Genomic DNA, 23,956 nt, shown 5'->3' with positions numbered 1-23,956 from the left:
TATTTGAAGCCTATCATGTGTTCCCCAAACACATTCCCCTCTCTCTCTGTAACCCATATCCTATATTTGAAGTTTATCATTTCTGACCCTTTTAAATGCTTTTTTTGGACAATGTGTATATCCTTGAACAATATAGAGAGTTTTCATGTTCTAAACATTAAGTAAATGATATCATATACCTGTATCTCTATCCCTCTCTAACCAACTAGGAAAAAAATAATCACACTAAATATTTGAAACATAAAGAATTTAATATAGACATTGGTTACAAAAGTAGTACGTTTGTTGGAGTGAAAAGGGAAAAGAGTTACTCATCAAAACTTACACATTTGCAGAGCCAGAGCCATAAGCCTTGGCTGCTGAAGCACCCACTGCTGCTGCTGATGGAGCTGTTACAGTGATGCCTGAGCATAAATCCAGGAGTTCTTATTCACCTGCATTGGGCTATTGCCAAAAACATCACCAGAGACAGGAAAAAACAAAAAAGAGGCTTTCCTTTGCCCCTTTTTCAAATCTATTGCCATAGCCTCTCAATGGCAACGCCTAAGTGGAAGCCAGTGAGAAAGACTGGGAAATGTAGTTTATAGGCCCCTTGGCCCCTTGTAAAGAAGAATAAGTCCAGATCATGAATAATGAAGTTTATGGCCAAAAAAAACAAGTAAATTGCTGAGTTCAGCCTTTAGACTACTCAGGACTCATTTTCACCCTTCTTCCTCTATTTCATCAACTAGCATACCAAACTAATAGCAACATTGTCATGCTTCTAACATTGCATGATTCTCATTCTTATAAAAATATTCTTACTCTTTCAAAAAAAGAATAAAAACAAGGACACAGAGTCCAGTCATCATAACCATCTCAAGGTAATATTAACCCATCATCTAGGTTAATCATAAATCTGAATGGATTTTCTTAATATAAAAAGTAAATTGCACAGGTATAAATTGTATAAAAAGTATAAAAGGTAAAAACAAATAACTTCTCAAACATATCATAGACCTAACCAAATTGGTAAGGGAATTTTACTGAAAAAGAAACTGTAAGTCAGACTTGGAGCAACAACAGTCTGACAGATCAAGACCAGCAGGAAACAACATATAAAAACTTTGCTGCATCAAAAAGAAGAATTTTCTTCAACTCTCATTTTAGATGTGGCCAAGAAGAACAATGGCCAAAGCAAGAAACGTCCTGTCAGCTAAATTCAAATCCTTCAATAGTTACTCTGAATGTGAATGGGCTAAGTGATCCTATCAAAAGACTCAGGGTGTCGGACTGGATAAAAAAGCAAAAGCCATCTATATGGTGTCTACAAGAGACTCATTTTATACCTAAGAACACCTCCAGCCTGAAAATGAAAGGGTGGAGAACTATTTACCATTTAAATGGTCCTCTAAAGAAAGCTGGGGTAGTTATCCTCATATCAGATAAATTAGAGTCTACCAAAGACTGTAATAAGAGATGACGAGGGATACTATATAATACTTAAAGGGTCTATCTAACAATTATGAATATTTATGCCTCTGATGTGAGAGCTGTCAAATATATCAATCAATTAATAATAGCCAAAGTAAAGACATAGATAATAATACACTAATAGTATAAGACTTCAACACAGCACTCTCAGCAAAAGACATATCTTCTAAGCAGAACATCAACAATGAAGGGCCTTGAATGATACACTGGACCAAAAAGATTTCACAGACATAAACAGAATATTCCATCCCAATGCAACTGAATACACATTCTTCTCAAGTGCACACGGTCTCCAGAAGAGACCACATACTGGGTCACAAATCAGGTCTCAACTGAGACCAAAAGATTGGGATTGTCATCTGCCTCAAACTACAATTCTTTGAAACTAGAAATCAATCACAAGATGAAATCTGGAAGAAACTCAAGCACATGGAGCTTAAAGACCATCCTACTAAAAGATGAATGAGTCAACCAGGAAATTAGAAAAGAATTTAAAAGATTCATGGAAACTAATGAAAATGAATATACAACCAATCAGAATCTTGGGGATACAGCTAAAGCAGTCCTAAGAGGGAAATACATCACAATACAAGCCTCCCTCAAAAAATTGGAAAAATTCAACACAAGCTAACTTTGCACCTAAAGGAACTGGAGAAAGAACAGAAAATAAAACCTAAACCAAGCAGAAGAAGAGAGATAATAAAGATTAGAGCAAAACTCAATGAAATAGAGACCAGAAGAACTGTAAAACAGATCAACAAAACCAGGAGCTGGTTCTTTGAAAGAATTAATAAGATAGATAAGCCATTAGCCAGTCTTATTAAAAACAAAAGAGAAAAGACTCAAATTAATAAAATCATGAATGAAAGAGGAGAGATCACAACAAATACCAAGGAAATAAAAACGATTTTAAAAACATAAAAACATATTATGAGCAACCATATGTCAACAAATTAGGCAATCTAGAAGAAATGGACACACTTCTGGAAAACCACAAATTACCAAAATGGAACAGGAAGAAATAGAAAACCTGAATAGGCCAATAACCAGTGAGAAAATTGAAGCAGTCATCAAAAATCTCCCAAGACACAAAAGTCGAGGGCCAGATGGCTTCCCAGGAGAATTCTACCAAATGTTTAATGAAAGAATAATACATATTCTACTAAACCTGTTTCGAAGGATACAAAGGGAGGGAACACTTCCAAACTCCTTTTATGAGGCCAGCATTACTTGATCTCAAAACCAAAGACTCCACCAAAAAGGAAAATTATAGACCAATATCCCTGAATGAATACGGGTGCAAAAATTCTCACCAAGATACTAGCCAATAGGATCCAACAGTACATTAAGAAGATTATTCACCATGACAAGTGGGATGGATCCCCGGGATGCAAGGTTGGTTCAACAGTCATAAAACAATCAATGTGATAGACCACATCAACAATAGAAAAAACAAGAACCATGTGATCCTCTCAACAGATGCAGAAGAAGCATTTGACAAAATACAGCATCCATTCCTGATCAAAACTCTTCAGAGTGTAGGGATAGAGGGAACATTCCTCAGCATCTTGAAAGCCATCTACGAAAACCCCACAGCAAATATCATTCTCAACGGGGAAATACTGGGAGCCTTTCCCCTAAGATCAGGAACAGGACAGGGATGTCCACTCTCACCACTGCTATTCAACATAGTACTAGAAGTCCTAGCCTCAGCAATCAGACAACAAAAAGAAATAAAAGGCATTCACATTGGCAAAGAAGAAGTCAAACTCTCCCTCTTCACAGATGACATGATACTGTACATAGAAAACCCGAAAGACTCCACCCCAAGACTGCTAGAACTCATACAGCAATGCGGCAGTGTGGCAGGATAATCAATGCCCAGAAATCAGTGGCATTTCTATACACTAACAATAAGACTGAAGAAAGAGAAGTTAATGTGTCAATCCCATTTACAATTGCACCATAAACATAAAATACCTAGGAATAAACCTAACCAAAGAGGTAAAGGATCTATACCCTAAAAACTACAGAACACTTCTGAAAGAAATTGAGGAAAACATAGAGATGGAAAAACACTGGAAGAATAAATATTGTGAAAATGTCTATGCTACCCAGGGCAATTTACACACTCAATGCAATCTCTATCAAAATACCATGAACTTTCTTCACAGAGTTGGAACAAATCATCTTAAGATTTGCATGAAATCAGTAATGATCCTGAATAGTCAGGGGAATATTGAAAAAGATAACCAGAACCGGGGGCATCACAATGCTGGATTTCAAGTTGTACTACAAAGCTGTGATCATCAAGACGGTGTGGTACTGGCACAAAAACAGACACATAGATCCATGGAACAGAATACAGAACCCAGAAATGGGCCCTGAACTCTATGATCAACTAATATTCGACAAAGTAGGAAAGACTATCCACTGGAAAAAGGACGGTCTCTTCAATAAATGGTGCTGGGAAAATTGGACAGCCATGTGCAGAAGAATGAAACTGGACCATTCTCTTACACCAGACACAAAGATAAACTCAAAATGGATGAAAGATCTAAATGTGAGACAAGAATCCATCAAAAATCCTAGGGGAGAACACAGGCAACACCCTTTTTGAACTTGGCCACAGCAACTACTTGCAAGACACATCTATGAAGGCAAGGGAAACAAAAGCAAAAATCAACTATTGGGACTTAATCAGGATAAAAAGCTTCTGCACAGCGAGGGAAACAGTCAACAAAACTACAAGACAACCTACAGAATGGGAGAAGATATTTGCAAACGACATATCAGATAAAGGCCTAGTCTCCAAGATCTATAAAGAACTTATTAAACTCAACACCCAAGAAACAAACAATCCAGTCATGAAATGGGCAAAAGATATGAACAGACATTTCACCAAAGAAGACCTACACATGGCCAACAAGCACATGAGAAAATGCTCCGCATCACTTGCCATCAGGGAAATACAAACCAAAACCACAATGAGATACCACCTCACACCAGTGAGAATGGGGAAAATTAGCAAGATGGGAAACAACAAATGTTGGAGAGGGTGTGGAGAAAGGGGAACCCTCCTGCACTGTTGGTGCGAATGGGAACTGGTGCAGCCACTCTAGAAAACAGGGTGGAGGTTCCTCAAAGAGTTAAAAATAGACCTGCCCTACGACCCAGCAATTGCCCTGCCAGGGATTTACCCCAAAGATAAGATGCAGTGAAATGGCAGGACACCTGCACCCCGATGTTTCTAGCAGCAATGTCCACAATAGCCAAACTGTGGAAGGAGCCTCAGTGTCCATCGAAAGATGAATGGATAAAGAAGATGTGGTCTATGTATACAATGGAATATTCCTCAGCCATCAGAAGAGATGAATACTCACCATTTGCTTTGACATGGATGGAACTGGAAGGTATTATGCTGAGTGAAGTAAGTCAATTGGAGAAGGACAATCATCACATCGTTTCACTCATATGGGGAATATAAGAAACCATGAAAGGGATTATAAGGGAAAGGAGGGAAACTGAGTGGGAAAAATTAAAGAGGGAGACAAACCATGAGATATTCCTAACTCTGGGAAACGAACAAAGGGTGGCAGAACAGGAGGTGGATGGGAGGATGGGATAACTGGGTGATGCACACTGAGGAGGGCACTTGAGGGTGTTATGTTGTATGTTGGCAAATTGAATTTAAATTTTAAAAAATGTTTAACAAGAAAAATAATAAATCTCCTGTCAGTAACTATGTCTATCTCTGGGGTTGGGATATTAAATTCCTCTTCTCAGGGTCATTTTGTAACCCAGAGGTGGATTTGTAACAATATATCCCACAATATTCTTTTATCAAACAGTAAGGGAGAAAGAAAAAAATTAAATACACACACACAAATGTGTATATGTGTGTGTGTGTACACATGAAACAAATGCTAGAAAAATTCATAGTTGCTGCAGTTTTAAATGGTTATGGAAACACAATTGCTATTTACAGCCTTCTTTCACTGTTCAACCCCTCTTCTACTTCTTGATCACACATGACATATGCAGGTTTCTATCTCAAAGCATATGCCTCACCTTACAGAAAAGCATTCACAATTTTTTTAATTGTTCTCTCCTAACTGGGCCTTACCTGAGTCTTCAGCAGGACATCATAATTTTCTATAAAGCCAAGAGTTTCTGGTTATTGAGATATGTGGTAAGACCATGATGAATATGAACTTCCGGATGACACTTTTTCTCTAATAAAATGAACTCCTTCATTTAAAGCAATGTGATAATAAATAAGACAACCATGATGGTGTGTGTATAAGGTATTTAATAAGTACAATAGCCACACCAGCAGTGGTAAAAATAAATCCAGGCCTTCAGTTCTTGCCTAACCTCCGCTCCTGATGGGATTGTCACTGTAAATATGAGCTCGCTGAACAAGACATACAATGACTGGGGGAAGATGCTAATTTCACAGGATGACTACTTATCTCATCGAAAGCTTCCACTGTGATGTTTTTCTTTTAGTGAATATCCACATAGGATAACTCTGCCTATTGAAAGGAACATGCCACTCACCCAGTTCTCCTAGTCATCAAATGGTCAAACCATTGGGCAGTTGCAACATGGTATTGAGGCAATCTGGACCATCAGACGTATTGCTCGATGGTCTGCCCACTAGGAAGATTTCCTTTACCTCTATTTTTTCAGAGCTGCTCCTCAGTGAAGCTATAGTGCTACCATAACACACTTCTACTTTCAAAAACCCACAACTTCACTGAAGATTATGCTTAACAGTGAGTAAAACAAGAAACTTTTCCTTCATTTTAGAAGAGATAGCCCTCATACTCGAAGCCAATTGTTCCTAGAAATATCACTGAAGTGGCAGGCAAATTTGTGGTGTAGAGTATCTCCCAGGATAGATTTTATGTTAGTCATTCTGGAAAGGCTGGGATCTAATTATAGTTATAAGTCTAGCGGCAATAAGGGTTGGTGGGGTGCATCATAAGGGCAATCAGCACTCCCTTAACTTGGGTGAGGTCAGTTTGGTGTCTTCAAGAAAGGAATTGCTCTCTTTAGAAATAGTTGCTCCTACCGGGAGAGGAGGTTTAGGATTTGGGGACTTATGGTCCTCAGATTCATTGAATTCCAGCCAAATGCCCTTACCCCAATTCTTACAGTTCCACTCTTCTCCAGTCAATATCTCAACTCTAGCAAAACTGGTCTGGTGAATCTGTGCATTGAGCTTAGGTTGTAATTCTGGGTTGGAACTGTTCAAGACATGCAGTGTGTGGCTAAAAATGATGAGAATCTCATAGAACCATCAGAGAAGCTCACACATTTCCCTGACCATGCCCTAACCTTCTTATTATCTTTCTGTAAACTTCCCAGGGAAGTTGGAAGCAGTCAATCAACCCCCGAACCCTTCTAGTCAAAAATCCTACCAAAGAAGTCAGTTGAAGAAGCTATTCATCTCCCATAGTATTGCCTTCAATAAGAACTTCATTCTAGGCAACATTTTAAATAACTCTTATTACTACATGACATAAACCTCAAGTATACCTTTTTCACGGGCACAAATACTGCTTTTTTTCATTGCTTTCAAGCCTAATCACACCAGATAACCAACTTTAGATTCTATCTTTGATGGTTTGTTCTTTTCCTGGTTCAATGCCTGTTATGTAGTAGTATATTTAAAAATCATATAATTTTTGTAATTTATAGGCAAATTAGTTATATTACATTAATGAAGCTAAGTTTATTCAAAAACTTTTCAAACACCTTTATATTATATAACTTTTTAAAAATATGATTCTTGATATGTACTCACATATCTTAATTTCTTAGCCATATTTATTGCTAATAAAATGTTATTCATACTTTTTTCTGAAATATATTCTAAAAGTATACTTTTAATATGAGCTTTTTTCTAATTGTTCTCATCATATTAGCTGCAAGTCATCCAAGTGGCTTTGTGTAGTTTTGCAGCAAAGCATTACTTCAGCAGGCCTTGATGCTCAAAGAATCCCTATCTTCAAGACTGGCCTTTGGTTGGTTCCTGGAAGATAACTCTGAGCCCTTGGAATATTCTGCTTGAGGCCTTGGACCACACAGAACCCTCTGATCTAACCGTTTATATTAAACAAGTGATTCAAGGTGAACATGTGTTGTTGTATGACTGAGGCCTTGGGCCACGTATCAGTGTGATCACATAATTTATGCTAATAATATGATTTCTGGTGAATGTATTCTTTGTTGTGCGTGCAAGAGTGGGGTAATGGTGTCTGAATAGCTGAGGTCAATCACACAGATGCTACATGCTTAAGTGACTGATCAAAAAAAAAAAAAAAAAAAAAGCCCTAGACACCAAGACTCACATAGTCTTCCTTGTTTGGTAACTGTTTGCATCTGTTAACACACGTTGCTGCTGGAAAAATCAAGCATGTCCATGCAATTCCACTGAGAAAGGATACATGGAAGTGTGTGCCTGATTTCTTCTGGATTTTGTCCCATGGGCCTTTTCTCTTTACTTATTTTAATCTGTATCCTTTTGTTGTAATAAGTCATAGCCATGAGTATAACATCTTCCTGAGTCCCATATCCTTCTAGTTAATCATTCAGCCAGAATGAGGAAGTGGTACGGATCTCCAATTATATAGTTAATAAATGTGAAGCCCCAAATGACTCTTCACTGTAGGTCACATTTTAATTGAGAAATCACTCTCTAGGGGTTTATAAATATCTAGTAAGCTTAAGGAAACACTACTAAATAAGTTTTTTTGTATTGAAATATTTCTGCCAAAATACTCTCAGAGAATTTTTGACAAGTACCTTGTTGAAAGACAAAACTCTTCAAATAAGTTGCCTCTGTTTACAATTATTTTGAATGTTTCACCAAATTTAAAAGTGCAAAAGCCATGGGGCTTCTTAATTTCATACCAAAATATGAAAACAAATCAATGTAATTCATTATATTAATACAATAAAGGAATGCCAAAACAACAACAACAACAAAAAAGCAATTAACAAAACCCACCACATTTTCTTAATAGAAATACTCAGTAGAAATGGAAGGCAACTTCCTCACACTAATAAAACACATATATGAAAAATTTACACACTTAAAAAGTGAATCATAGTCACCATAGGACCCAGCAATTCCACTCCTGGGTATAAAAATCACTTCTCTAAATGAAAATATGTGTCCACACAAACACTTATATACTGTTCCAGTTCTACATGTAAGGAGCTCAGAAGTCACCACCCTGGCCTAATACACAACAAACTTAATGGACTAAAAAAAATTAATAACTCTTTTTGGATACTTAACAGAAGACAAGATGCAAGACAAACTTGACTAGATTGTGCATTCAAATGCCATTATAACTCATCAACCCATACGCTTAAATTTGTGTTTGATTTCCAAAAATATAAGCTCTATGGTTAAAAGAAATGAGAACTTCTTTTAGGGCTGTGAGGGGGGCTCCAGCATTCTCAGACTTGAGCTGAGAGTTAGCAGAACTGAATTTGTCATTTTCTCCTCATAAGAACATTCAAAAGATTCCATCCATCACCAGCACCCTTACTTACAGTCATTACCACTACCAGAAGGTAAAGGGTAGAGCCAATTGGGCTTCTAAGATACATGTTTCCACCTGTACCTCATCGCAATCAAACACAAGTGGTAGCTTGATTCGTTACAATGCTACTACATGCCAAAAATGACTACCCATCTCTCCCACGGCCCAAACGGCTCAGAACCTCAAGACTAAAGGCATAATAAAACCAATCCTAAAATCCCACCTTTATGGCTATATCTTCTGGCATTATGCCCGACACCAATTTCATTATAGTCTGGATGCAATCAGGCAGGCATGCCCCGAGTCTGGTCATAAGGACACATCAAACTATACCCAGGTTGAAATTCAACATACAGAATGAAAGACCCATATACCTTAAGATTTGCATGGACATAAGAAACAGGGGGGAAAGCGAGGAACTGCTACAGATTAAAGTCTAAAATATTACAGCTAAATCCAATGTGTGTTCCTGGATAGAACTTGGGACCAGAAAGGAAAATGAGATAATAGTGAGGCAGCTGGCAGTATCTGAGTGGGGCCACCAATTCCTAATTTGATGGTAGTGTTGCACTGATATTCCTGTCTGAAAAGTGGTTAGTGAGAAAAGTGTCCTCACTTTGGGAGAACACACCCTGGAATCTTTAGCAGCAATGGGCACCATGTCTGAAAAAGTCTGTACGTATTATGGTGAAGGAACAAATGTGGTAAAATGCAGACAACTGGAGGATGCGGGTGAGGGGCCACCTGTATTCTTTGTATCACCTTTGCACCCTTTCTGTATGTTTGAAATTACTTCAAAATTGTTTAAAAAGTAACAATAAATAATAAATAGATCAACGGATAGGATAAGTATACATGAAGAGATATATTGTTTTTATGAATAGAAGGCTCAACGTTATACCCAAACTGAGCTAATGATCTATATGAAGTCAGTTAATAAGTAGTGGAGCTAAAAACATTCACTGCAAACCACTTCTTCAAAAACCTTCAATGGCTCCTCATTACCAACCTAGTGAAGGGATTATATTTAGTGAGATAATACCTGTAAAGCACCTTACTCATCACCCAGTACATTAGTGAGGTGAACACCTTTTAGTATCCTCTCAAAATTTTCGGACTGGTATTTATTTATAGACCTTCATAATATGCTGAAAATTTGTCTTTTCCTTCTTTTGTATTCACTTATGCATTCAATACATACTTAATTGAGTGTCTTAGTCACTGTAATTGGAGAGACACGATGAACAAAACAGATATAATTACTCTTTTTGGTGCTTAGGTGAAACCATCATCCAAGCCAAAGTCATCACTCACCATTCTGAAACAAGGCTTTCCTGTAACTGAGTGGTTTTTTATCCAAACATTCATTCATTCATTCATTCATTCATTTCCTTTTACAGTAAATACTCCTTATCTACATTCCAGCTATTACAATTGTACCCTATTAATTAGGGTATAATTAAGATGCCCCTTCCCCAAGAAAGTTCCTCTTTAAAATCAAGATAAACTGATCATTATTTATGCATTCTTCTCATATGGTTCTTATCACATACAGCCTTTTTTTTTTTTTTTGTACTTATTTAGAAATAACATTTTAGAGCAAAACCAGATCATGCTTGGCAAACTTCAATACCATCAGTGTAAACAGCATAGTAAAGGATTCTACGTGTAATGGGAGTGGTAAGGGCTGTGGCCAAGTAAAGAATGAATACCCTCTCTAAAGGCATTCAAATTCACAATCTTTGTTTAACTGTGTGGACAAGGATAAACACCTTCCAGTTTGACGTCTCTAACATGGGTTGTTTGAGGTTCCACTTCACCTCCTCAACTCATACACAAGGATGCCAAATCCAGGCGGGGAGCAGCTTGGCCAGCATGTCTCCAATTTGTGAGCAGAAGTAGAAACAAATGGGTGGTCACAGACACCATATTCAATTTTATTTTAATCCCCCGAATAATTTAACCTTGAACTTCCCAGGGTTGGTGACCAAACAATGTTAAATGACTCAACACCACCCTCCCTCCGGCTGCTCTCTGGAGGCCAAGCCCATCTATGGCCTCACACTCCCTAGGGTGGACTGGCTCCCTCAGGCACCTGCTGAAGTGAAGCGATGACAGGTGCACAAACCCGAGGTAATGGCCCATTTTTAATCTGTTTTGATTCCAGGTAGACCTTGAGAACCTTGAGAACGTGAGAGTACAGCTGCTTCAAGCTGGGGCACCCCAAGGAGTCCTCCACTCAGGCCTCATCCCTCTCCTGGCCTCCTCCTCCACCAGGTAGCAACCCCAAGGGTCCCTGAGGGCTGCCCTCACCGGAATGACAGCCACTCCCACTCAGGCTCACCTTGAGAGGTGACCAGGAGGCAGTAGAAAATCATGAAACAATAGATGTTGTTTAAACGCTGGCAGCAGGGAATAACCATGCAACCCAAGCCGCAGCGTCCCTCCAAACTTTCATTCCGTTCTCGATTCTTCTTCAGATTGGCCTCAGGCTGACCTCTCCCTTTTTGGAAAGCATGGAACTTGATCAGGCTAGTGGGAACTGTCCTTATACGCCAGACTCGCTTCTGGTCCTTCCTGTCCTCCTCGCCCTGAGCATTCTCAGCAAGCTGGGCCGGCGCCACCTCGGGCTCCACTTCTGCTAGGGCGTCCTGCATGGTGGGGGGCTGGGGTCACACGGGGGCGGCGGCCGAGGGAGGTGGGCCCTGCTGCTCCCAGGGGCCTCCCGCTCCCCCCGCTCCACCGAAGAGCCAGCAGGCCCGGACGTCAGCCAACCGGTGGCCACCAGAGGCCCAAGCCTCCAGAGGGAGCCTTTCTCCTTGAGCAGAAAGCAAACGTCCCTGCAAGGTTGACAGTTGCCCAAAGAGAACTTCCAAGGCTGCTTCCTTCTCTGCTTCCACGTGGGGAAGAGGAGTGGGGGTGGGGAGGGAGGGAAGCTAATACTACTGGATTCTAGCTGGAGTAACCCTAATGGAAGTCAGAAGATGCTAGATTTAATAGTTTTTGCTAGGACGCAACGAAAGACAACTGTGCAGCGAGGCGACAGTGGAACTGTCCCCCAGTTTCCCCACACTTATCTTATCCTAATTTTTTTTTTTGACCTGGATGATCTCACTGTAAATAACCCGAAAATTGCTGAAGGACCCGGGAGAAATCAGAGACATGAAAAGAAGACATTTCTGCCATATTTGGAAAAAAATCAAACAAAAAGATGGTAAAACCAATATCCCAATGAATGCTCTTATGTGAAGTGTTTCCCAAAAAGAAATTATTATCAGAGAAACTATCCTAGACCAAAAATAGAAAGGATTATTCTTTTTCTCTCTAAAGAGGGGGATGGGACCTAGGGTGTGATTTACTTTCTCAGGTACAAAAAAAGTTTACTGAACATAAAGAATTTAGGAGAACAGAGAACACGAAATGTGTATATTTTTATGGTAAAAACTCACCTTCCTTTCGGCTTTTTTTTCTCAGACAGAAATATAAGTTATTCAGGCCCTATATACAGGCTAGATGTTTTTACAGGAGAAATGAAACTATCTTCCTTCCAGTGGATGAGACATTGTGTTTCCACAAACAATCCAGATCTTCAACAAAATTTTGTGCAGCCAGCAAGTGCTAGGCCTGGTAGACCAGGAGAAAAACCACTGAGAAGAGCTGGGGAGAAGGATATCACAGACTCCACCTTCAACCTGAGCCTTTAGCTTGCCTTACTATATGCCCATCAGGGAGTGGAAAAGTCATTTGCCTCTATTAAGAGACCTAGTTTGTCAAATATATGGTCACTACGTAAATAGAAAAAATGCCCTAGTTTTTCCATATTCATCATACTCAACTAGGATACCCATTCACAGGGCTTCATGACATTAATAAGCATAAATGAAATAGGATGCCTAGGAGGAAGGAAAGTAGAAGGACTCTGATTCTTGTGCCATGGTACCCAACTGGGCACTACATGAGAGCAAAGGGAAAAATATGGGTCTATTCAAAAGAAATTATTCTAAGACTTTTGCTTCTACTCAGAATATAGAAAGCCAAACAGAATGTTACCTGGCTCTAACAACTATAACCAAAAAAAAAAAAAAAAAGAAAACCTGGATAATATAAAAAAGAATCACTTTTTAAGCCCATTGGAGAGCTACATTTGCAAAGCAGCCAGGTGAATTGCTTCCAAACTCCTAGGAAGAAGGATAGGACACAGACTCTTTCATCTTTTGTTGAACACAGAAGGAAGAGATAGCAACAATAAAATAAGATTAAAAGAAAACATTTGAAATATTAATTCTTAAAGGACAAGTGAGGGCTAGCATAATAGTTTAGAAATCCTAGGAACCTCAGAGACAAGGGGAATCCATACCCACGTATCAGATCTCTGCCATTTGACAGAGCAAGAGAACCCTCCTTAACGAGGAACACATTGGGTGATGATAGACTGATGCTGAGAGAGAAGCAGGGATCCTTGCTTACCTTCCTACTCCAAAGTGTTATGTTCCTGGGCCTTTGAACAAGCAAAGCCAAAGTAGTTCTTCCCTGGCATTGAGGCAGGAAACTCTCCTGCCCCCTAATCACTGCAAAGCAAGATGAACAGAACAAAAGCCATGTATCATTAAGAGGTGGGAAAACATTCTGTTCTGTGGCCCACCTGAAGGTTGGCTACCACCAGAGGGAAGGGTAGAAATACAAATCATCTGACAAAGCGAGAGGGGCAGGAGCAGCATCTTTCCAAGATTTGCCACCAAAACAAGGCAAAGTACAACCATTGAGGCTCAGATCCTCAGGGCCTAAGTAAGGCTAGGGCTGTCCAGGAGAACCTCTCCTCTGTTTCCATTTTGAGCTTTGCATGAATACAAAGTCAATGGCACCACACCAATATAAGTGGTTCAAGAGAGCAGAGAGAGACCCCCTCTGTAGTTACAGGCATACTAGACCTGCTGAAAGCTGAGAGTGGAGTAGTTACACTGACAAAAGACTCTCAAGGTTTCAGACAAAGCATAAGGAAGTTTCAATCCCCATTAGAAGAATTTTAAGCCTGTGGTGCACTAAAGAGAAATAGAGCAAAAACAATATCCAAATCCATCTCTATTCCTATTGACACTGACACATCTACCCTAACAGTCAGATAGAAGAATCATCAATCCCAGGTATAAATACATTGGTATGAAATATATTTTCATATACAACATCTGAACATTAGCATTGAGTGGTCTGACACATGTATAACTGAGGTACCGGAGAGAGACAATGAGGTAGAAGAATTATTTGAAGATAGAAGGGTCACAAATTTTACAAAACTAATGAAAAATGTAGAAACACATAAGCAACAATCTCAGAAAATGCCAAGCAAGATAAATACAAAGAAAAATACACTTAAACATATCCCAGTCAAGTTGCTAAAAATCAAGCCCTATTAGAGAAGTTTGAAGGAAATGAGAGAAAAAAGAAATATAATTTATGGAAAAACAAATTTTTAAAGTAAATTACACTAAAAATACTTTAAAAAATAAATCAGGGGTGCCTGGATGGCTCAGCGGTTGAGCATCTGCCTTCGGCTCGGGCCATGATCCTGGGGTCTCGGGATCGAGTCCCACATCGGGCTCCCTGCAAGGAGCCTGCTTCTCCCTCTGCCTGTATCTCTGCCTCTCTCTCTGTATTTCTCATGAATAAATAAATAAAATCTATAAATAAATAAATAAATAAATAAATAAATAAATAAAAGTGAATTATACTATGAGAAACTATGCAGTCCAGAATATAATAAAACTATATCTTTAAAGTATAAAAGTCTCCGACCAAGAACTCTTTGTCCATCAAAATGTCTTTCAAAAAGATGTCAGGAATTGTAAAAAAAAAAAAAAAAAAAAGAAAAGAAATCCTCAAAATGTTAGCAAATCAAATCCAACACATATAAAAAGAAGTATATTCCATGATCAAGTGGAATTTATTCCAGGAATACAAGGTTGGTTTAACATTTGAAGATCATTTAATGCAATTCACCAGATTAACAAAAGGAAAATCGATCTGCTCATTTTAATAGACGCAGAAAAAGCATTTGAAAATACTCATCACCCTTTCATGATACAAATCACAAGAAATTTAGGAAACAAGGGAACCACCCCGAACTGATAAACGGCATCAGACCCATTGACCTTTAACTTGTTGCCAGGGTTAGTTGAGGAATCCTCTGTGCAAGAAACAACTGTGTGAATGTGTAGCCATATTTTCAATAGCATTTAAAATACCCATCGAGAAAAATATGATTTGGCCCTTTAAGAAAGTAAGTCTGGAAATCACTACTGGAAGCATCAGATGACAGTCCTAAAAAGATATGTCCTTTTCACTTTAACAGAGAGCATGCGCTGGAAGGTCAGGGCAGCCACACCTGTAGTGATGTTTACTAACATAATTGCAAGCTAATAGAAAGACAAGGTTCTAGAAGCAGTTCTGCCCATGGCCATTTGGCTTTTTTATGGTGGTTGTTTTGATCACAAAATTTTTAAAGTCCAAAGGAGTGTGAAAATGAAATACTAAGTGGTGCCTTACTAATTTCGTTTTAGTTTCAGCCAGAAATGAGGCCCTTGAAGTTTTTGAGTCTTTAAGAGACCAAAGCAACAGAGGAGTACTATACAATAGAAATAAAATGTCAGCACATATATAATTTCTAGTCCCGACCACAAAAAAATAAAAAATAAAAAGAGACAGGCAAAATTGAATTGAGTAATATTTTTTAACCTAATATGTCCTAGATATTAGCATTTCAACATATAATTAATATTTTTTTTAATTTTTTTTTATTTTATTTATTTATGATAGTCACATAGAGAGAGAGAGAGAGGCAGAGACACAGGCAGAGGGAGAAGCAGGCTCCATGCACTGGGAGCCCGACGTGGGATTCGATCCCGGGTCTCCAGGATCGTGCCCTGGGCCAAAGGCAGGCGCCAAACCGCTGTGCCACCCAGGGATCCCTGTAATTAATATTTTTGAAATCATCAATTATTGATGGAATATTTTCTATTCTTTTATTTCCGCTAAATCTTTAGTATTTAGTTTGTATTTCATACTTACAAGACATCTCAGTTTGGACTGGCCACATGGCAAATGCTCAATAGCCATATACGGCCAGGGGCTACCACAATGGAGAATGTGATCATAGAGGATCGTTTTCAGTTCGTAGAAGTTAAGCATATAAGTTATGTGGGGGCTAAAATTTGTTTAAATCACAGAATTAATAGCAATTATTTTAAAGCTAGCTAAATGATTTCATTCTGTCTTTTTTTAATAACAGCATTTATTTGAGTGGAGAAATGTCTCATCACAAGGTTTTTATTGTATATAGAGGGCACTGCCATCCAGCTACAAGGATTGTAGCCTAAGTATTTAAGAAGAAATAACAGATCGTTGTTCGCCTTGTACATTTAACCTTAGTAAACATCACACCAAACAATCCATGGTGGCTATATTTATATGATGGTGCAATGTTTGCACAGAATCCCATTGTATAGATTTACTACAAGTTAGCCACTCCCATATTGATAGTATGGATTATTTCTAATTTTTGCTTTGACAATACTGAAACGGACATCTTCACATGTAGAGTATTTTTCTGAAAGTCAGATGTAAAACTTTTCATAGAAAATGTAGACCACCATTTGCTTCAACGTGGATGGAACTGGAGGGTATTATGCTAAGTGAAGTAAGTCAGTCGGAGAAGGACAAACATTATATGTTCTCATTCATTTGGGGAATATAAATAATAGTGAAAGGGAATATAAGGGAAGGGAGAAGAAATGTGTGGGAAATATCAGAAAGGGAGACAGAACGTAAAGACTGCTAACTCTGGGAAACGAACTAGGGGTGGTGGAAGGGGAGGAGGGCGGGGGGTGGGAGTGAATGGGTGACGGGCACTGGGGGTTATTCTGTATGTTAGTAAATTGAACACCAATAAAAAATAAATTAAAAAAAAAAGAAAATGTAAACAAAGTTATAAGACACATCCCAATTTTGGAAATACCAAGTGTAGGAAAAACTGTCTTTGAATTTGCAAACAAATTTGTAAACAAAAAAATAATTTTGCATGGTTTCTGGAAGTTAACAAGTGACTGTCACATAAAATTTCAATATGGGCAGTGAAATATATCTACCAACTAAAGCAGTCCCTGAGAAATTAACCAATTCAAGGGCTTAAGATATTTTAAGAGATGAGTTTTAATTAAGCAATGAATGTTTATGAGATACTGTGAAATATCCTCCATATAATATCTATTTCAGCTAAAACCTCTAAACATATATGTAGAAAGAACAAATCACTAAAGTAACCTATTGAGGGTATTTCATTGAACTCTTTCTGGCAAGTGAGTCAATAAAGCAAAAAAAAAAAAAAAACCATGATGGTACAAATTACTATAACGTAGCTGAATACAGGGGTGACTTTCCTATTAATAAATACAGAAGACTTTTCAGAAGTGAATCCTATATTAAGGAATGTAGAACTTCCCTTTAGTAAATGGCTCTAGTTTGCTTAGTTGCCCTGGTGAATGATTCTAGATTCCTCTCTGATTGAATGTAGTGACAGTTTCTAATGTTGCTTCCCATAATTACACAAACTTATTACATATTCTGCACTAACTATAAGATCTACAGGCGGTAGGCTGAAAGGGACTGCAATCGATTGCTAAAAATATTAAGTATATGGGTACCGAAAGTAGTAGTTCTCTCAACAATTACAAATATTTTACTTTATTTTATCTATTTATTTTTTGGCTTCCCGTGAGCCTCCAGTTTCTGAGGTTAAAAGTCTAACTGCTAGATAAATAAAATGCTGAGTGATTTTTAAACTCAGAGGAAAACAAACATGGGGGCATGAAGGAAGCATTATAAATGGAGAATTAAACCTAGACTTTAGACCCAGATCTTCTGCTTAGTTACTATGTCATGTTGGAGAATTTTTTAAAACATTCTTACCCTTAACTCTTCATTTGTAAAATGAAAATAATAGTTAACTCATTTGTAAGAGAATTGTGAGGGTTAGAAGCAATATGCTAAAAGTATCTAGCATGGTTCCTGGTATATAGTAGATACTTAAACAATGATGATTATTTATCAAATTGTTACAATTATAAACTGTATATTAAAAAGTACCTACTATGCATAGCCCTCTATAAGTCAGACCCTCAAGCAATGGGTAGCACTTGAGGGCAAAATATATCAGTGTATGACCTCACCAAAGGCCACAGTGAGAGGACAACACTTGAGAGCATCCTTAATAAACTTGAATAAGTGATGGTTTGTAAGAAATATAACATCCAAAATCAATGTTTACTATGAAGTACATTAGACATGAGGCTGAAAACACTTAGAGATAAATTTAAAAGCAGTAACAAAGAGTTTTTAGGCTTCCTGAGGCAACTTTCCAACAATAAATGACTCAGAAAGGGAATGAGCTGAGAAGAAAGGAGGTAGAGGAGAAAGAAGAAAGAAGAAAGAAGAAGTTGTCATCCAGGAACGACTTCCTGACTGACATCTTTGTAGAAAGAGGGGGCACTCAGAAGTATCTGGGAGAGCTGAGTTCTACGATTTAGAATGTGTGATGTTGAAATAAACATAAAGTAATTTTTACTCATTAGCTAATGAAGCCTAGGAATTCAGTGTGCAAATGGCTGAGAGGATTGAAGTTGGAGACAGTAGAAGATTATTTAGGAGGTCAATCAATGAAGTAAGAAGCAGCTGAATGAGAAGATAGATGGTGAAGATCTTTGGAAATGAATTCATGTCGGAGATAATGCACTTTGTAAGTAACCCCAGATTTAAAATCATTCAGAATGATTGCTAGATTACACGTTAAAGTTTTAAAAACAAATAAAACATTAAAAAAGCAAACAAATTATTAAAGAGAAGTGATTCTGACACTTGTTAAAACATAAAGGAAGACTTGGCAGGATGCCTGGGTGGCACAGTTGGTTGGGCATTCGACTCCTGGTTTTGGCTCAGGTCGTAATGTCGAGCTCTGTAATGGGCTCCACACTTGGAGAGGGTTCTGCTTGGGATTATCCCTCTCTCTCTTCCCCTCCCACTCATGCTCTCTTTCTCTGTCTCTGTCTCTCTATCTCTCGAATAAGAAGATCTTGATTTAAAAAAAAAAAAAGGCTTTGCAATAACGGTGAGAAATTGTGCTCAACTCCAAATACAGCAAAGCAAGTAGGAATTTACAGCTAAAGAGCAGACTGCAGGGGTCAGTAGATAGAAAATAATTAAGAGGAAAGAGACTTAAAGCATGACGGGATTCTTGCTAACAGGACTCTTGCTAAAAGCAAGCCAAGGACTTCTATATCAAAGATGGGGACAAAGAACTTGATCAGATATGGAGGGTGATCTGATATCAAGGGTAGGAAGATGATGTCTTAGCAGGATTCTTTGATAAGACTGGTTTAGACTAGTTGAAAAGAAGGCTCAGGGGAATCTGTCTAAAGTTTGGTCAAGGAGAAAGTCTTTGGAAGGATATTTGGTGCTTTGCTTCTGCTATGTGGATAAGACTCAATTTCTGCTACCTAAAATACATCTATTTTACTTGTTAAGTAGGCTCCATGCTAGGCATGGAGGCCCAACACAGAGCTTGAACTCGCAACCCTGAGATCAAGACCTGAGCTGAGATCCGAGAGTTGGATGTTTAACTGACTGAGCCACCCAGGCGGCCCGTAACATAAATCTATTTTAATATGAGGGGTATTTTAAAGATTATCCCTTAACAAGTTTGAAAATAGCATGTATCATTGTTGTATTAAAGCTCATAATCAACACAACCAGGAACACCTCTACAAACCTCACACCTTTGTGCATCTAACCCCTCTAGCAAGACTGAATAGCGAAGGAAGGAGGCAGGAAAGGAAAGGTACGGAAAGGGTTGGATGCTAGATTAGTCACAAGATTGGTCAGAATTTGTAAATTAGGTGAGTGTCTGTCACAGTCGATGATTGCATTTTCAGAACTCGTCAGACTGGAGGGAATTAGTTTGTCTGCGGTGTGATCTTAGGACATTATCTATGCGTCCAAAGGAATTGATATTGAAAGAGCTTGACTGTAGGAGGCCAATGTAGATAGTCTATAATCACAATTTGCTTGATAGTTTTTATGATTTGCTAGTGTATTTTGCAAGTCATGGTTTCTGCCTAAATTCCCAGTTCCCAGTTCCCGTCTGCCAACTTAATGATCAGCTCCTTAAAACCGGTGGTTTTAAAAGATTTAATTTGCCGCCATCTAGTGGGGGTATCCTTTCATTTTTCTATTAAATCTAAAAGAAATGGATTTAGACATTTTAAAATAGAGTTCACAGTGTGGTTTTGATTTGTATTTCCCTGATGGCAAGTGATGCAGAGCATTTTCTCATGTGCATGTTGGCCATGTCTATGTCTTCCTCTGTGAGATTTCTGTTCATGTCTTTTGCCCATTTCATGATTGGATTGTTTGTTTCTTTGGTGTTGAGTTTAAGAAGTTCTTTATAGATCTTGGAAACTAGCCCTTTATCTGATATGTCATTTGCAAATATCTTCTCCCATTCTGTAGGTTGTCTTTGAGTATGCTGAGTGAAGTAAGTCAGTCGGAGAAGGACAAACATTATATGTTCTCATTCATTTGGGGAATATAAATAATAGTGAAAGGGAATATAAGGGAAGGGAGAAGAAATGTGTGGGAAATATCAGAAAGGGAGACAGAACGTAAAGACTGCTAACTCTGGGAAACGAACTAGGGGTGGTGGAAGGGGAGGAGGGCGGGGGGTGGGAGTGAATGGGTGACGGGCACTGGGGGTTATTCTGTATGTTAGTAAATTGAACACCAATAAAAAATAAATTAAAAAAAAATAAAAAATAAAAAATAAAATAAATAAAATAAAATAGAGTTCACAGGCTGTTACATTTGGTACTTACATTTTCCTTCAGGAAAATATTCTCGGTTATCAGCTACAGAATTATTTATGTTTCCAGGACTCTGTGAGAGTTGGAGTTACTATATTCGGTGTGCAGTAGTTTTTGTTTGTGCTTTGGTTTATGTTGTGCTTACTTTCACAGCAGTGCATAATATATTTATAAAACAAGTTCCAACACAGAAGGGTTTTTTTTGTGTGTGTGTGTTTTTTTCTTTTTTTATTCATGAGAGACAGAGACAGAGAGGCAGAGACACAGGCAGAGGGAGAAGCAGGCTCCATGCAGGGAGCCTGATGTGGAACTAGATCCTGGGACTCCAGGATCATGCCCTGAGCTAATGTCAGGCACTAAACCGCTGAGCCACCCAGGGATCCCCCCCAACACAGAAGTTTTAAGGAAAAATGTTAAACTTTAAATCAGATGGTAAAATTTTCTTAACTAGGCATCAGGAATGCCTGATTTCCAAGCTTTTGAGGCTGGGATTGATTACACACAAATCGGAAACCAGGAGGGGGTGGTTAAACTGGCCCATAGACAGTTTTAGCAGATTGACTGACATTTTATGTAGGTAGTAATTTGACGGAGAGGGACATCTACTTCTCTCATTTCTGCAAGGCAAGAGGCCTTCTCCTATGTTACCCAGAAAGGCACACTGGGGACTCTTTCTGGTCACCCCATCTACCTCATCCCCAGGAGGGATTGATTTATCAAATTGGTGAAAGTGGTCAGGATCGAGCATGTGGACCCCAGGCCCACAAGTTATCTGTGCTCTTTACCTATGACAACGTGGTAAGTCTGATTCAGTGGGAGGAAATGTATTATTTCAGCTCCAAGCGCCAGCTGTGCTCTTCCATCTAGCCTTGCCAGCAGTACAGCCGATATTTTACTCCTCACCTTAAATGTTTTCAGAACTCAAAGGCACAAAGGGGATATAATTAGTATCACCATGGACCCCAGTATTTTTGCATATGGATACGTGAAAAGGACAATTGAATTAGAAGTAAAATAAACAGTGAAAGGTCCGGGGGGGGGGTGATTTGTGGGACTTGGGGATGTATCATAAATGGAGAACGAAAAAATAAATAAATAAATAAAATAAATGGAGAATGAACGTGTTGGAGGGTCAAGCAAAAGAGAGAGATACTAAAAAGGTATCGAAGTAAATACAGGGGCTGAGGGAGTGACTGCTTACTTAGCTTGACCAAGTTGATTTTCTTCAAAGTGGGGTAGTTTCAAGAAACTCAGAGCAGGACACCTGTTTGTATTCATAGATGTTTCTATGTAATTCAGGTCCTGGGGCATATTATAAAAGCACTTTGTGGAGTGCTTGGGTGGCTCAGGCGGTTAAGCGTCCTACTCTTGGTTTTGGCTCAGGTCATGATCTCCTGGGTTGTGAGATCCAGCCCTAGTTGGTCTCCAAAGAGCAATTTGCTAGAGATGCTCTCCCTCTGCCCCTCCCCACATATGGGCACCCACTTGCAGGTGTTCAATTGTATGTGCAAGCGCGCAAGCATGCACACTCTCTCTCAAATAAATCAATCTGTGGGTGGAAAAGCCTACCTTTCTTTACATCTCTAGTAATCAGATAAAGAATCTAAATGACCAATGAAATTGAAAACTGGAAGAAGTGGGAATTTAACATTTATTGATCTACTGTGGGTCCCACTAAATAATGCATGTATATTTGGTGCACCTCTTATCCTCCTTCACTCTTCTGCTGTTCTTTTCTCCTCTCAAAGGGGCTGGCCCTGCAGGCTGCAGTTCCCAGGCTTTGTAAGCAACAGTTCCCTGTTAGATTGGCCAGTGGGAAGGTGGAAAGGTGGAAGAAATCAGGGTGTTTCTCTCCCTCTTTTTGTCATGGCAGCTTCTCTACCAACAGATCCATCTTCCACATGGATCCATTTCCTGCCATTCAACACCAGCCAGTGAGCTTCAGGAACACTGCCTTCTCTTTCTGTGTCCATCCAGCAGGAATGGTGGAGCAGTTTCTTGCTCTTGCTAATTTCTGGAGGGCCTCACTGTTCCCTACTTGGTTTTTCAATCTTTCCATTATCTATTACCAATTCCTGGTATTAACTTCTTTTTGTAAAACCATGTACAGTGGTCTCTGGTTTTGTTTTCCTCTTAGGACCCTGACAATATATACAAAATACATATATATGTGTACATATAGTTCGATTCTGATTCTGATTCCATCTCCAACTCCTTCCTAGGAAAGCGTCTTTGGCAAGACGGAGGGAAGTGACGCAGACTCTTTTAGGAGCACTATGTTATGTGATATAATTGAGCTTTAAGAAGAGGTCTATATTAGTAAGAGAAAGTGTTGACTTACGGTTGCTTTGGTTTGAGTGCTCTGAAGACCTGCCCTACCTAGATAGCACCATAGCATCACTAATAGAAGTCTCTAAGAGGGGAGACTTGTAGGTGGGGAGAAAGATGAAGTCCTGAGGGGGCTGGCAGGGAGGATGGGGAGACAGGAAGGTCTCCTCACTCTAGGAACAACTGATCTCTTATCTATAATCTCATGTTCATTGTCTCCTCAGCCCTGGGATTGAGAGAGAGGATGTGGGAAACCCAGACTTTTTTACTTGGAGGTTCTCTCCTTCCAAGAATTTTTTGGGATATTTCTTAGCACATTCTACAAATCTCTACTGTCAAAGTATGATTTTTATGATGAAATATAAAATGAAAATGTTGAAAATATTGCTCACCCAAATGAAGTTAGCAGTATCAAATATTTAGTTATCTCATTAATAAGGGAACCAGCAAGATGGTGACACTGGTTCAAAAAACGAATTGCAAAAAATCAAAGTGTTTATAGTGGCTTAAAGGTAGGAGAGTAGAATAAGAATAGTAATTAAAATATAAAACTTGTTAATATTCTGCAGGGCACTAAAACTGCAACCCCTGGGGTTCATCTCTTTCTATCAGACAGAAATCATTTCATCTCTTGAACAAAATTCATTTGTACTGCTATCAGAAAATAATTATGCATATCAGCTTCTA

The 23,956-nt window shown here is 38.7% G+C and overlaps 1 protein-coding gene and 1 long non-coding RNA gene across 7 annotated transcripts in view; one reads left to right on the top strand and one right to left on the bottom strand.

Annotated features, from left to right (window-relative positions):
- Positions 1-11,913, bottom strand: part of SLCO6A1 (solute carrier organic anion transporter family member 6A1) — a 94,164-nt gene extending 82,251 nt beyond the window's left edge. For 3 of the 5 annotated variants that reach the window (XM_077863317.1, XM_077863323.1, XM_077863301.1), the window contains exon 1: positions 11,383-11,913. In XM_077863317.1, coding sequence (XP_077719443.1) covers positions 11,383-11,695 — 313 coding nt within the window. In that variant the 5' untranslated portion in view covers positions 11,696-11,913. The remainder of the gene's footprint in view (positions 1-11,382) is intronic. The other 2 variants (XM_077863295.1, XM_077863309.1) reach the window with 1 other exon arrangement.
- Positions 11,068-23,956, top strand: part of LOC144292665 (uncharacterized) — a 31,716-nt gene continuing 18,827 nt past the window's right edge. For both annotated transcript variants that reach the window (XR_013360021.1, XR_013360020.1), the window contains exons 1-2: positions 11,068-11,171; positions 18,659-18,822. This is a non-coding gene — a long non-coding RNA (uncharacterized LOC144292665). The remainder of the gene's footprint in view (positions 11,172-18,658; positions 18,823-23,956) is intronic.

Source organism: Canis aureus, chromosome 2 (assembly GCF_053574225.1).
Source record: "Canis aureus isolate CA01 chromosome 2, VMU_Caureus_v.1.0, whole genome shotgun sequence".
In the NCBI taxonomy this organism is placed as follows: domain Eukaryota; kingdom Metazoa; phylum Chordata; class Mammalia; order Carnivora; family Canidae; genus Canis; species Canis aureus.
The sequence above is the reverse complement of the archived record's forward strand: the minus strand, read 5'-3'. Positions and strand labels throughout refer to the sequence as shown.